Genomic DNA, 12321 nt, shown 5'->3' on the forward strand with positions numbered 1-12321 from the left:
ATCGAAATTACGGATTGCTCCTTATCCACTCATCATCCCCATATGCTGTAGTTTGTATGTCTTAATTGTCAGTAGAAACCACATTTGTTGATGCAAGTCAGCCATCTCACTTTCATGTATATTTTAAAGGCAGTAAATTAGGCTGAATGAACTGTTTCGCTGCCTGACAAGGCTCCACTGATGGCCAGGTGTAGCAGTGATAAGGTGTTGGGACTCTGCTGTTGGGACAGCTTTATGTAGGCCCTAACAGTTTGTGGGCACCATTTGTCACTGTTATAGTACAATTAATGTGTTTTTTTTTTATTGTTGTAGAGACTTTGCTGGTATAAAACTTTTTTTTTTGGGGGGGGGAAAGAGTATGGCCCAGCAAGATTTACATGCTAAAATCACCACTGGACATAGTACTTTAGTCAAATAAGAGCAGTGTAGAATATTTGAACATATCATGATAACAATAGCTGTGAATGTATTTATTTTATTTTTAGATGAAAAAAAATATTTGCAAAAGGTTGATCTGTTTCCGTAGTGTGAATGTAAAGTGATGTCCTGTCTCCCTGAGGTATCCTTGTATCTCCTGTCTCCCTGTACTAGAGCCGACTCGTTTGAACGACCCATCACTAAGAGCGGCTCATGTAGGTGAACGTTGGGAGCCGGCTCACATATCAGAAGAGCCGAATCTATTTATAAAAAAATTAAGATATGAATAATCAAAAGATTTAAATGAATAGAATTAACTAATTCAAAGAATGAAAAAAGAAATACAATTATATAGGCCTAAATGCTCATGCACCCATATTCGTTCTGACTGTCTGCTCAGACTAACAGCCTCACCTGTTGTTCCTGTCAATCAGACACGCAGTGTCAACCAATGAACCAAAGATGCGTGAGGGAGGGCCGAGCTAACTCGCTCAGTCACACACTTAGCAGCCGAGGAGAGAGAGGAAGGACAGCTGTGAAAACAACAGCTGGAAAATGAATCGGAAGCACAGTAGCATTTGGATGCATTTTAATAATGTAGACAATGTTACAGCACAGTGTAGAATTTGCCAAAACAAAATCTCATTTAATGCCGGTTCTACGCACACCCTACACCGGCATATGTGAACTGTGCACCCAACTGTGACGCTAGCTGTAGCGGAGCTTAAAGAAACTAGCGGGCCTGCTAGTGATAGTGGAGGAGCCAGCACCTCCACACGTGGAGATGTAAGTAGGCCTATGTAAGTAGGCCTATTCCGTAACCCACAGCTACGCAATCTTCTATGGACCAGTTTAGAGGTCGACCGATTAATCGGAATGGACAATTAATTAGGGCTGATTTCAAGTTTTCATAACAATCGGTATTTTTGGACCCCGATTTACTATATATATATAACACTGCTCAAAAAAATAAAGGGAAAACTTAAACACAATGTAACTCCAAGTCAATCACACTTCTGTGAAATCAAACTGTCCACTTAGGAAGCAACACTATTTGACAATAAATTTCACATGCTGTTGTGCAAATGGAATAGACGACAGGTGGAAATTATAGGCAATAAGCAAGACACCCCCAATAAAAGAGTGGTTCTGCAGGTGGAGACCACAGACCACTTCTCAGTTCCTATGCTTCCTGGCTGATGTTTTGGTCACTTTTGAATGCTGGCGGTGCTTTCACTCTAGTGGTAGACTGAGACGGAGTCTACAACCCACACAAGTGGCTCAGGTAGTGCAGCTCATCCAGGATGGCACATCAATGCGAGCTGTGGCAAGAAGGTTTGCTGTGTCTGTCAGCGTAGTGTCCAGAGCATGGAGGCGCTACCAGGAGACAGGCCAGTACATCAGGAGACGTGGAGGAGGCCGTAGGAGGGCAACAACCCAGCAGCAGGACCGCTACCTCCGCCTTTGTGCAAGGAGGAGCAGGAGAAGTACTGCCAGAGCCCTGCAAAATGACCTCCAGCAGGCCACAAATGTGCATGTGTCTGCTCAAACGGTCAGAAACAGACTCCATGAGGGTGGTATGAGGGCCCGACGTCCACAGGTGGGGGTTGTGCTTACAGCCCAACACCGTGCAGGACGTTTGGCATTTGCCAGAGAACACCAAGATTGGCAAATTCGCCACTGGCGCCCTGTGCTCTTCACAGATGAAAGCAGGTTCACACTGAGCACATGTGACAGAGTCTGGAGACGCCGTGGAGAATGTTCTGCTGCCTGCAATATCCTCCAGCATGACCGGTTTGGCGGTGGGTCAGTCATGGTGTGGGGTGGCAGTTCTTTGGGGGGCCGCACAGCCCTCCATGTGCTCGCCAGAGGTAGCCTGACTGCCATTAGGTACTGAGATGAGATCCTCAGACCCCTTGTGAGACCATATGCTTGTGCGGTTGGCCCTGGGTTCCTCCTAATGCAAGACAATGCTAGACCTCATGTGGCTGGAGTGTGTCAGCAGTTCCTGCAAGAGGAAGGCATTGATGCTATGGACTGGCCCGCCCGTTCCCCAGACCTGAATCCAATTGAGCACATCTGGGACATCATGTCTCGCTCCATCCACCAACGCCACGTTGCACCACAGACTGTCCAGGAGTTGGCGGATGCTTTAGTCCAGGTCTGGGAGGAGATCCCTCAGGAGACCATCCGCCACCTCATCAGGAGCATGCCCAGGCGTTGTAGGGAGGTCATACAGGCACGTGGAGGCCACACACACTACTGAGCCTCATTTTGACTTGTTTTAAGGACATTACATCAAAGTTGGATCAGCCTGTTGTGTGGTTTTCCACTTTAATTTTGAGTGTGACTCCAAATCCAGACCTCCATGGGTTGATAAATTGGATTTCCATTGATTATTTTTGTGATTTTGTTGTCAGCACATTCAACTATGTAAAGAAAAAAGATTATTTCTTTGATTCAGATCTAGGATGTGTTGTTTAAGTTTTCCCTTTATTTTTTTGAGTAGTGTGTGTGTATATATATATATATATACTGCTCAAAAAAATAAAGGGATATATATATTTAAAAAAAAAAATGGAATAAAATATATATATATATATATTAATTAATTAATTTTTGGGGGGATTTTTTTGTTGAATTTATATATATAATTTATTTTTTTAGAATATATATATATATATATTTATTTATTTATTTATTTATTTCACCTTTATTTAACTAGGCAAGTCAGATTAAGAACACATTCTTATTTTCAATAACGGCCTAGGAACGGGGGTAACTGCCTTGTTCGGGGGGATTTGTTTTTGCAACCTTCTGGTTACTAGTCCAACGCTCTAACCACCTGCCTTACATTGCACTCCACAAGGAGCCTGTATGGCAGGCTGACTACCTGTTACGTGAGGGTAGCAAGAAGGTAAGTTGCTAGCTAGCATTAAACTTATCTTTATAAAAAACTATCAATCTTAACATAATCACTAGTTAACTACACATGGTTGATATTACTAGTTTTTCTAACGTGTCCTGCGTTGCATATAATCGATGCTGTGCCTGTTAATTTCTCATCGAATCACATCCTACTTCGACAAACGGGTGATGATTTAACAAGCGCATTTGCGAAAAAAGCACTGTCGTTGCACCTATGTACCTAACCATAAACATCAATGCCTTTCTTTAAAATCAATACACAAGTATATATTTTTAAACTTGCATATTTAGTTAATTATGCCTGCTAACATGAAATTGTGTCACTGCTCTTGCGTTCATTGCACGTAGAGTCAGGGTATATGCAACAGTTTGGGCTGCCTGGCTCGTTGCGAACTCATTTGCCAGAATTTTACGTCATTATGACATACCATTGAAGGTTGTGCAATGTAACAGGAATATTTAGACTTAGGGATGCCACCCGTTAGATAAAATACGGACCGGTTCCGTATTTCACTTTAAGGAAAAAATGTTTTGTTTTTGAGATGATCGTTTCCGGATTCGGCCATATTAATGACCTAAGGCTCGTATTTCTGTGTGTTTATTATATTATAATTAAGTCTATTTGATAGAGCAGTCTGACTGAGCAGTGGTAGGCACCAGCAGGCTCGTAAGCATTCATTCAAACAGCACTTTCGTGCGTTTTGCTAGCAGCTCTTAGCAATGCATTGCGCTGTTTATGACTTCAAGCCTATCAACTCCCAAGATTAGGCTGGTGTAACCGATGTGAAATGGCTAGCTAGTTAGCGGGTACGCGCTAATAGCATTTCAAACGTCACTCGCTCTGAGACTTGGAGTAGTTCTTCCCCTTGCTCTGCATGGGTAACGCTGCTTCGAGGGTGGCTGTTGTCGATGTGTTCCTGGTTCGAGCCCAGGTAGGAGCGAGGAGAGGGACAGAAGCTATACTGTTACACTGGCAATACTAAAGTGCCTATAAGAACATCCAATAGTCAAAGGTATATGAAATACAAATCGTATAGAGAGAAATAGTCCTGGAATAACTACAACCTAAAACTTCTTACCTGGGAATATTGAAGTCTCATGTTAAAAGGAACCACCAGCTTTCATATGTTCTGAGCAAGAAACTTAAACGTTAGCTTTTTTACATGGCACATATTGCACTTTTTCTTTCTTCTCCAACACTGTGTTTTTGCATTATTTCAACCAAATTGAACGTGTTTCATTATTTATTTGAGGCTAAATTGATTTTATTTATGTATTATATTAAGTTGAAATAAGTGTTCATTCAGTATTGTTGTAATTGTCATTATTACAAATAAAGGTAAAAAAAATCAGCCGATTTAATCGGTATCGGCTTTTTTTGGTCCTCCAATTATTGGTATCGGCGTCGAAAAATCATAATCGGTCGACCTCTAGACCAGTTTATGCCAAAGTCTATGTCTGTAGCAAAACAAGGCCAAATTGATATTGCATTGGCTAAAATGATTGCCACCGATTTCCAGCCATTTTCGATCGTGGGTGACAGAGGTTTTAGAAATTACAGCAATAGTCTAAATCCAATGTACACAATTCCAAGCAGGAAAACCCTTTCAAAATCACTTATTCCACAACTGTATGAGAGCACACAGGTTTCAGTGTGGGAAAGAGTCCAAAAAGCTACTGCAGTTTGCCTTACCACTGACTGCTGGACATCAAGGGTAACCACTTCTTACATGTCGGTTATTTGTCATTTCATTGAAGATTTTTCGATGTCTAGCTGTCTTCTGGACTGCTTTGAGTTCAGCGACAGACACACCTTAGAGAACTTGGCCTCAGGTACCGTTGAGAATGGCAAGTAGATGGAAAAGTGTTCTCTTGTGTTAGCGACAATGCAGCTAACATAACCAAAGCCATTAACATTTTTAAATGGACCCATCATCAATGTCTTGCCCACACAATCAACCTGATTGTAAGAGATGCTCTGAAGGTGATGATGCCCTCTGTGGACAAAGTGAAAGCAGCTGTGGAATACTTCCACAGGATCACAGTAGGTGCTGAAAAACAAAAGTCTACATAACGCCAGATGGGGATGCCTGAGCTGAGGTCTAAACAAGACTGCACTACAAGGTGGAATTCAACATTTTATATGTTGAAGTGATTTCTTGAGTCAAAGGATGCCATCATCTCTACCCTGGCCATTGTCAATGCACCTGTTGATGAGTAACCAGTTTAATGTTTCAAGTGGGATGCTGCAGTTTTGCACATTGTTATTTATTTTTCTTTGATATGGTGCAATATTATTATGCTGTTCAGATTGTATTCGTTTTGAATTGTTACATTTATATGCACTTTTTATATACATTACAAAAGTTATACTTTATATGCACATGTGTAATAGCATCCTTTTTCATAACAAACCAATGCATTTTTTAAATACATTGTGGTTAAGGTAGAGTATGATTTAATTACAATTGTTTTAACACCAATTGTAGTCAAACTATGGCAAACTGTTTGACTTGAAAAAATACAAAACATATATTTTTTTAAAGAGCCGTTTGGGAGCCTAAAGAGCCGTCTCTTTTTGGTGAGCTGAGCCGAACGAGCCGGCTCACTACCCTGTTTCATATGTATCCATTCCATCCTGTTCCTTATGTCTTCTGTCCTCAGTGCTGCCTCAGCCTGCATCTTCCTACTGCCCTGCTGGTAGTAGCTAGTGTGAAGACACCAGTCCTTCCTCATATCATCTCCTACTTTCTATCACTTTCAGACTTTCTGTTGATCTCTCCATCTACCTCCCTCTTTTTTTTCTCCCTCCTTCCTGTCACCACCTCTCCCTGCTCAGCCCATGACTTCTAGGCCGCTACCATGGCTTATAGTTTGTGCTTTTCATTCTGGCGGCAAAAGGGAAGTCTTGTTTTATCTTTGTTTGCCTTCAGTAGATTCCTGCACATTGCTGACAGTCTTTCTAATCATTTGCTAATACTGATGTCTGCTGAGCTTTAGGCTGAAGAGAGATTATTTTGTCTGTAGACAGAGGAAAGATGTTAGTGGTAGAGATGCGTGATGTTCTTGCATGTAGACTAAGCTTCACTTCTGGGTTTGATCAGCCTCTCTGGTAGGTTGAAGTTGAAACCAAGCCAGCCTCAGATGTGTAACGTCGCTGTGTGCTTTTTGATGGTAGCATCTTTGCATGTAATGTCAAAGCTTCAAGGAACCTACTTCTAGGTTGTTAGAGGTCACAGATTTTTCTTCTCTCAACCAAGTGGCACTCCCCTCACCCGTGTAATTGACTCTCAGGGTTTTCAGGGTGTTTTTCAGAGATGAAGCATAGAAGACTGGCATCTCCTAAGCCTTTAGTTGGGTATACAATAGAACACCATATTGCCTGCTTCATGTAATTGTCAATAAAAGCCTTTGACACTTATGAAATGCTTGTAATTATACTTCAGTATTCCATAGTAACATCTGACAAAAATATCTAAAGACACTGAAGCAGCAAACTTAGTCAAAATTAATATTTGTGTCATTCTCAAAACTTTCGGCCACGACTGTAGGTTCCGGAGCTGGTCCCTACAGAGGAGAACCACAGGCGTCTGAGGAAGAACTTCACCGGAGCTGGCTCTACTGTAACTTCCTCTCTTTCCGCCTGTATGTCTGCCTGATCTGCTGTGCTATTACCCAGTCTTACCTTGCCATGGGCCCCTGCTACCCTGCTGTGCATCAGCATGGGGACAGGTGCACTGTCTGATGTGGCCCCAAACTGGTGTTGACCACTAGCAGCAGGGTTTGAATTATGGAGGTGCCCTGTGGTGTTGTAATTGGAACCCTGACTAGCAGCATCAGTGTTATGTCTTTTCAGTTTAGAGTGTATAGCCTACGTCAGTCTGCCATATGGCCTCCTATCATGGCTTAGGAGCTCTCCTTAGTCCTATGGATAAGGTCTCATATGAATAAGGCTCCTGTGTGGGTCCTCATTTGCCCGATCCACAGGACTATCTATGTTCTGATATTTATGTTTTCTGTCCTTTTGGCATTCACTTTCTGACAAATGGGTTTTCATTTCCCCTGAGGTTGAAGCCTGTTTTCTTTAATGTTGGATTGAGACTGTACCTGTTGATTCCAGATCCCAGCTGTCACATCCACTCTAAAAACAGTTTTTAATATCTCCTCAGTCCTCCTTCTGCCGTCTCATCTCTTCTTCTCTGTGTATCCGGTGACGTCTCTCAGGTACTGTCCGTCCCCTGTCACTGCTCTCACACAAGGCCTGGCCGGAGTGTGTGCTCATGTTTCGTGCTGGAGTGTACGCCTGCTCTCTTAACTGACCTCTCTGTCCCCTACCCCTGTCTCACCCCCCCCCAGGGGTTCTGCATGCACCCCATACATGTTCCCTCACCATGATGCTGTGGACTGAAGTCTTTCCCTCTGTCCGTGAAGCAGTGCAGGGAGTCCCAGTAATGACCTACCCTCTCCCACAGAGACGGCCTTGGCTGGACATAGTAATTTAGACTGGTAAAGCTAGAAGGATTAACGTGTTCTTTCAGTTGACCACAGTGATTTTATTTTGTTTTTCACAGCCAACGTGTGGGTGTCAGTTATTTTCTGCATGTGTTATCCTAAATTCCACCCAAATTCACAAAAGATACTTGTTACTTGGCTGTTGGCATGTGTTTTGGGCATGCAGTATTGTCCTTAAAGTTGACCTCTGGATTGACCCCCTCTTCCTGCCCTCCTCCAGACATGGGTCGATCAGGACCCCGTGGCCCTCCTGCAGGTGGCCCACACGGCTGCCTCTCAACCCAAGGTCTGCCCACTGCTATGCCTGACTGCAATACCCCATGCATCTCCCTCAGTCCTGCCCTGGACGTGTTGTGTGTGTGAATCACAGAGCCTACATCCTCAGCAGGGATTTTGTTTCTGTGATGAACTGGTAGAATATTGAGAAACTAATGAAATGCATGACTTATTAAGCCTTTTTTATCTGATGATGAAGTGAGTTCCTCAGTATTTTACCATGTCTAGTAGGTTTACAGTGAGTGTATGCTTGTCTAGGGATGTGGCTTGCTTTTCAGTATGATTTTCAGATCCTGTTAGAGGAAAACCTGGTAACTCAAATTGCACGAGTTCATCCACAGATTAATTGTAATATGATCTTTGTTCATATTATCTCTTTCACATTCTTCATAAATATTTGTGGTGAAGCCAGTCCAGTCATGTGTTGTGCTGTGTAATGATGTTCGGTTATGTAGCAGGCTTTATTCGTGACTCCCTATCCTTTCAGTGAGAGTGGGCTCTCAGTACTTTGGTTGCAGGGAGTGATCTGATGGTAACACAGAGTAGAGACCAGGGGCCTGCCTAGTGGGCCATGAGGGGCTTTCTGGAGGCCAGGTGGGGGTTTGGGAGGTAAGAGTGTGGGGGGAGTGGGTGTTCGGGTCAAGTGTTCCATGGGGAAGAACAAAACTCCTCCTCCCTCACGGAGAGGATGACACTGCAATGCAAAACCAGAGCCCCTTTCCCACTTGTTCCTGTCCTCCAGTTTAAAGATGTCTGGTTACTGAGCATGACAACCTTTCCACTGGTGTTAATACATCTATCTCAGTCATCTCTCTGGGTATACATGCAGTGCATTCAGGAAGTATTCAGACCCCTTCACTTTCTATACATTTTGTTACGTTACAGCCTTACTATAAAATTGATTAAAAAACATGTTTTACTCATCAATCTACACATGCTACCCCATAAGGACAAAGCAAAAACTGTTTAAAAAAAAAAAAATACATTTTTACAAATGTACAAAAAACTGAAAATCACATTTAAATAAGTATTCAGACTGTTTACTCAGTACTTTGTTGAAGCATCTTTGGCAGCGATTTCAGCCTTGAGTCTTCTTGGGTATGACGCTACAAGCTTGGCACACCTGTATTTGTGGAGTTTCTCCCATTCAATGCAGATCCTCTCAGGCTCTGTCAGGTTGGATGGGGAGTGTCGCTGCACAGCTATTTTCAGGTCTCCAGAGATGTGCGATTGGGTTCAAGTCTGGGCTCTGGCTGGGCCACTCAAGGACATTGAGACTTGTCCCGAAGCCACTCCTGCGTTGTCTTGGCTGTGTGCTTAAGTTCATTGTCATGTTGGAAGGTGAACCTTTGCCCCAGTCTGAGGTCCTTAGCACTCTGGTGCAGTTTTTCATCAAGGATCTCTGTACTTTGCTCCGTTCATCTTTCCCTCGATCCTGACTAGTCTGTCTGTCTCCCTGTCGCTGAAAAACATCCCCACAGCATAATGCTGACACCACCATGTTTCACCGTAGGGATGGTGCCAGGTTTCCTCCAGATGTGACGCTTGGCATTCATGCCAAAGAGTTCAATCTTGGTTTCATCAGACCAGAGAATCTTGTTTCTCATGGTCTGAGAGTCTTTAGGTTCCTTTTGGCAAACTCCAAGTGGGCTGTCATATGCCTTTTACTGAGGAGTGGTTTCTGTCTGGCCACCCTACCATAAAGGCCTTATTGGTGGAGTGCTGCAGAGATGGTTGTCCTCCAGAGGAAATCTGGAGCTCTGTCAGAGAGCTCCAGAGGGAAGAATCTTGGTGGTTCAAAACTTCTTCCATTTAAGTATGACGGAGGCCACTGTGTTCTTGCGGCCCTTCGATGCTGCAGAAATGTTTTGCTACCCTTCCCCAGATCTGTGCCTTGACACAATCCTTTCTCTGAGCTCTACGGACAATTACTTTGACCTCATGGCTTGGTTTTTGCTCTGACATTCACTGTCAACAATGGGACCTTTTTATTTTGACAGGTGTGGGTGCCTTTCCAAATCATGTCCAATCAATTTAATTTACCACAGGTGCACTCCAGTCATGTTGTAGAAGCATCTCAAGGATGATCAATGGAAACAGGATGCACCTGAGCTCAATTTCGTGTCTCACTGGCAAAGGGTATGAAAACTTATGTAAATAAGGTAGTTTTTATTACGTTTGCAAAAAAATGAAACCTGTTTTCGCTTTGTCATAATGGGGTATTTTGTGTAGATTGAGGATTAAAACATTTTTTTTTAAATCTATTTTTAGAATAAGGCTGTAACATAAAGTGTGGAAAAAGTCAAGGGGTCTGGATACTTTCCAACTGCACTGTACACCTCTGCGCCTGCCTTCTAGCTTTTCTTCTTTTAGAAATGTACTAACCCTGTCTGGGCCTGCTCTCTCACAGGTGAAGACTGAGGAGCAGATAGCTGCTGAGAAGGCCTGGTACGGGACTGAGAAAGTGTGGCTGATTCACAAGGATGGATTTTCCTTGGGTTAGTAGAGATGAACGCCAACATACACCCCAATATGATCAACATTTAAGCATGTTCAATTTGCTCTTGATATCCTGACTGAAGTAATAAGCCATACTGGTATTGAATTTGTAAATGTGTTCAATATAACACATGATGCAGCCTAGACAAACATTTTCTCTGTGGCTGTAGATCATAATGATACTGAATCTGTTCTGACTGGTCACCACAGCGACCCTGTTGAAGACGGAGCCAGGCAGTCTGCCAGAGGGGACAGTCAAGATCAGACTGGAGAGCGACGGCTCGTTGCTGGATGTGCATGAGGATGATGTGGAGAAGGTAAACCTAAACTCACCAAAATGTACATGGTGATTGGCCCCTGAAGTGCACCTAATTGAATTGTTCTCCTATTGGATCTGAGTACTTTTATTGGGTCATTATCTGAAGAGAAGTGGTGTATCACCTCTTTGAACGCTGTCCTCTAACCCATGTGTGTAGGCAAACCCTCCATCGTTTGACCGCGTGGAGGACCTGTCCTCGCTGCAGTACCTCAATGAGTCCAGTGTGATGCACACCCTGCGCCAGCGCTACGGGGGCAACCTCATCCACTCCCACGCTGGACCCAACATGGTGGTCATCAACCCCATCAGCGCTCCCTCCATTTACTCTGAGAAGGTACTGTTCTGGTTGGAGCCTGCGGTTAGCAGGATAGGGGAGGGGATATATTCTTGGAGAGTAGCAAGTACACCAGAGTTTTTACATTTGAAATTATTATACAACATTCTTGCAACCAATATGATTTATTTATTTACATATTTATTTACATATTGCTCAAAAAAATAAAGGGAACACTTAAACAACACATCCTAGAACTGAATGAAAGAAACAATCTTATTAAATACTTTTTTCTTTACATAGTTGAATGTGCTGACAACAAAATCACACAAAAATAATCAATGGAAATCCAATTTATCAACCCATGGAGGTCTGTATTTGGAGTCACACTCAAAATTTAAAGTGGAAAACCACACTACAGGCTGATCCAACTTTGATGTAATGTCCTTAAAACAAGTCAAAATGAGGCTCAGTAGTGTGTGTGGCCTCCACGTGCCTGTATGACCTCCCTACAACACCTGGGCATGCTCCTGATGAGGTGGCGGATGGTCTCCTGAGGGATCTCCTCCCAGACCTGGACTAAAGCATCCTCCAACTCCTGGACAGTCTGTGGTGCAACGTGGCGTTGGTGGATGGAGCGAGACATGATGTCCCAGATGTGCTCAATTGAATTCAGGTCTGGGGAACGGGCGGGCCAGTCCATAGCATCAATGCCTTCCTCTTGCAGGAACTGCTGACACACTCCAGCCACATGAGGTCTAGCATTGTCTTGCATTAGGAGGAACCCAGGGCCAACCGCACCAGCATATGGTCTCACAAGGGGTCTGAGGATCTCATCTCGGTACCTAATGGCAGTCAGGCTACCTCTGGCGAGCACATGGAGGGCTGTGCGGCAACCCCAAAGAAATGCCACCCCACACCATGACTGACCCACCGCCAAACCGGTCATGCTGGAGGATGTTGCAGGCAGCAGAACGTTCTCCACGGCGTCTCCAGACTCTGTCGCGTCTGTCACATGTGCTCATTGTGAACCTGCTTTCATCTGTGAAGAGCACAGGGCGCCAGTGCGAATTTGCCAATCTTGGTGTTCTCTGGC

The 12321-nt window shown here is 43.7% G+C and overlaps 1 protein-coding gene across 1 annotated transcript in view; it reads left to right on the plus strand.

The window, feature by feature from the left end:
• The window catches only part of LOC106568078 (unconventional myosin-XVIIIa), a 111262-nt gene that overhangs the window by 29535 nt on the left and 69406 nt on the right, over positions 1-12321 (plus strand). The window contains exons 3-5 of the mRNA XM_014138085.2: positions 10544-10631; positions 10843-10949; positions 11109-11285. Of these exons, the coding sequence (XP_013993560.1) occupies positions 10544-10631; positions 10843-10949; positions 11109-11285 (372 nt within the window). The remainder of the gene's footprint in view (positions 1-10543; positions 10632-10842; positions 10950-11108; positions 11286-12321) is intronic.

This window comes from Salmo salar, chromosome ssa13 (assembly GCF_905237065.1).
Source record: "Salmo salar chromosome ssa13, Ssal_v3.1, whole genome shotgun sequence".
Classification (NCBI taxonomy): Eukaryota; Metazoa; Chordata; class Actinopteri; order Salmoniformes; family Salmonidae; genus Salmo; species Salmo salar.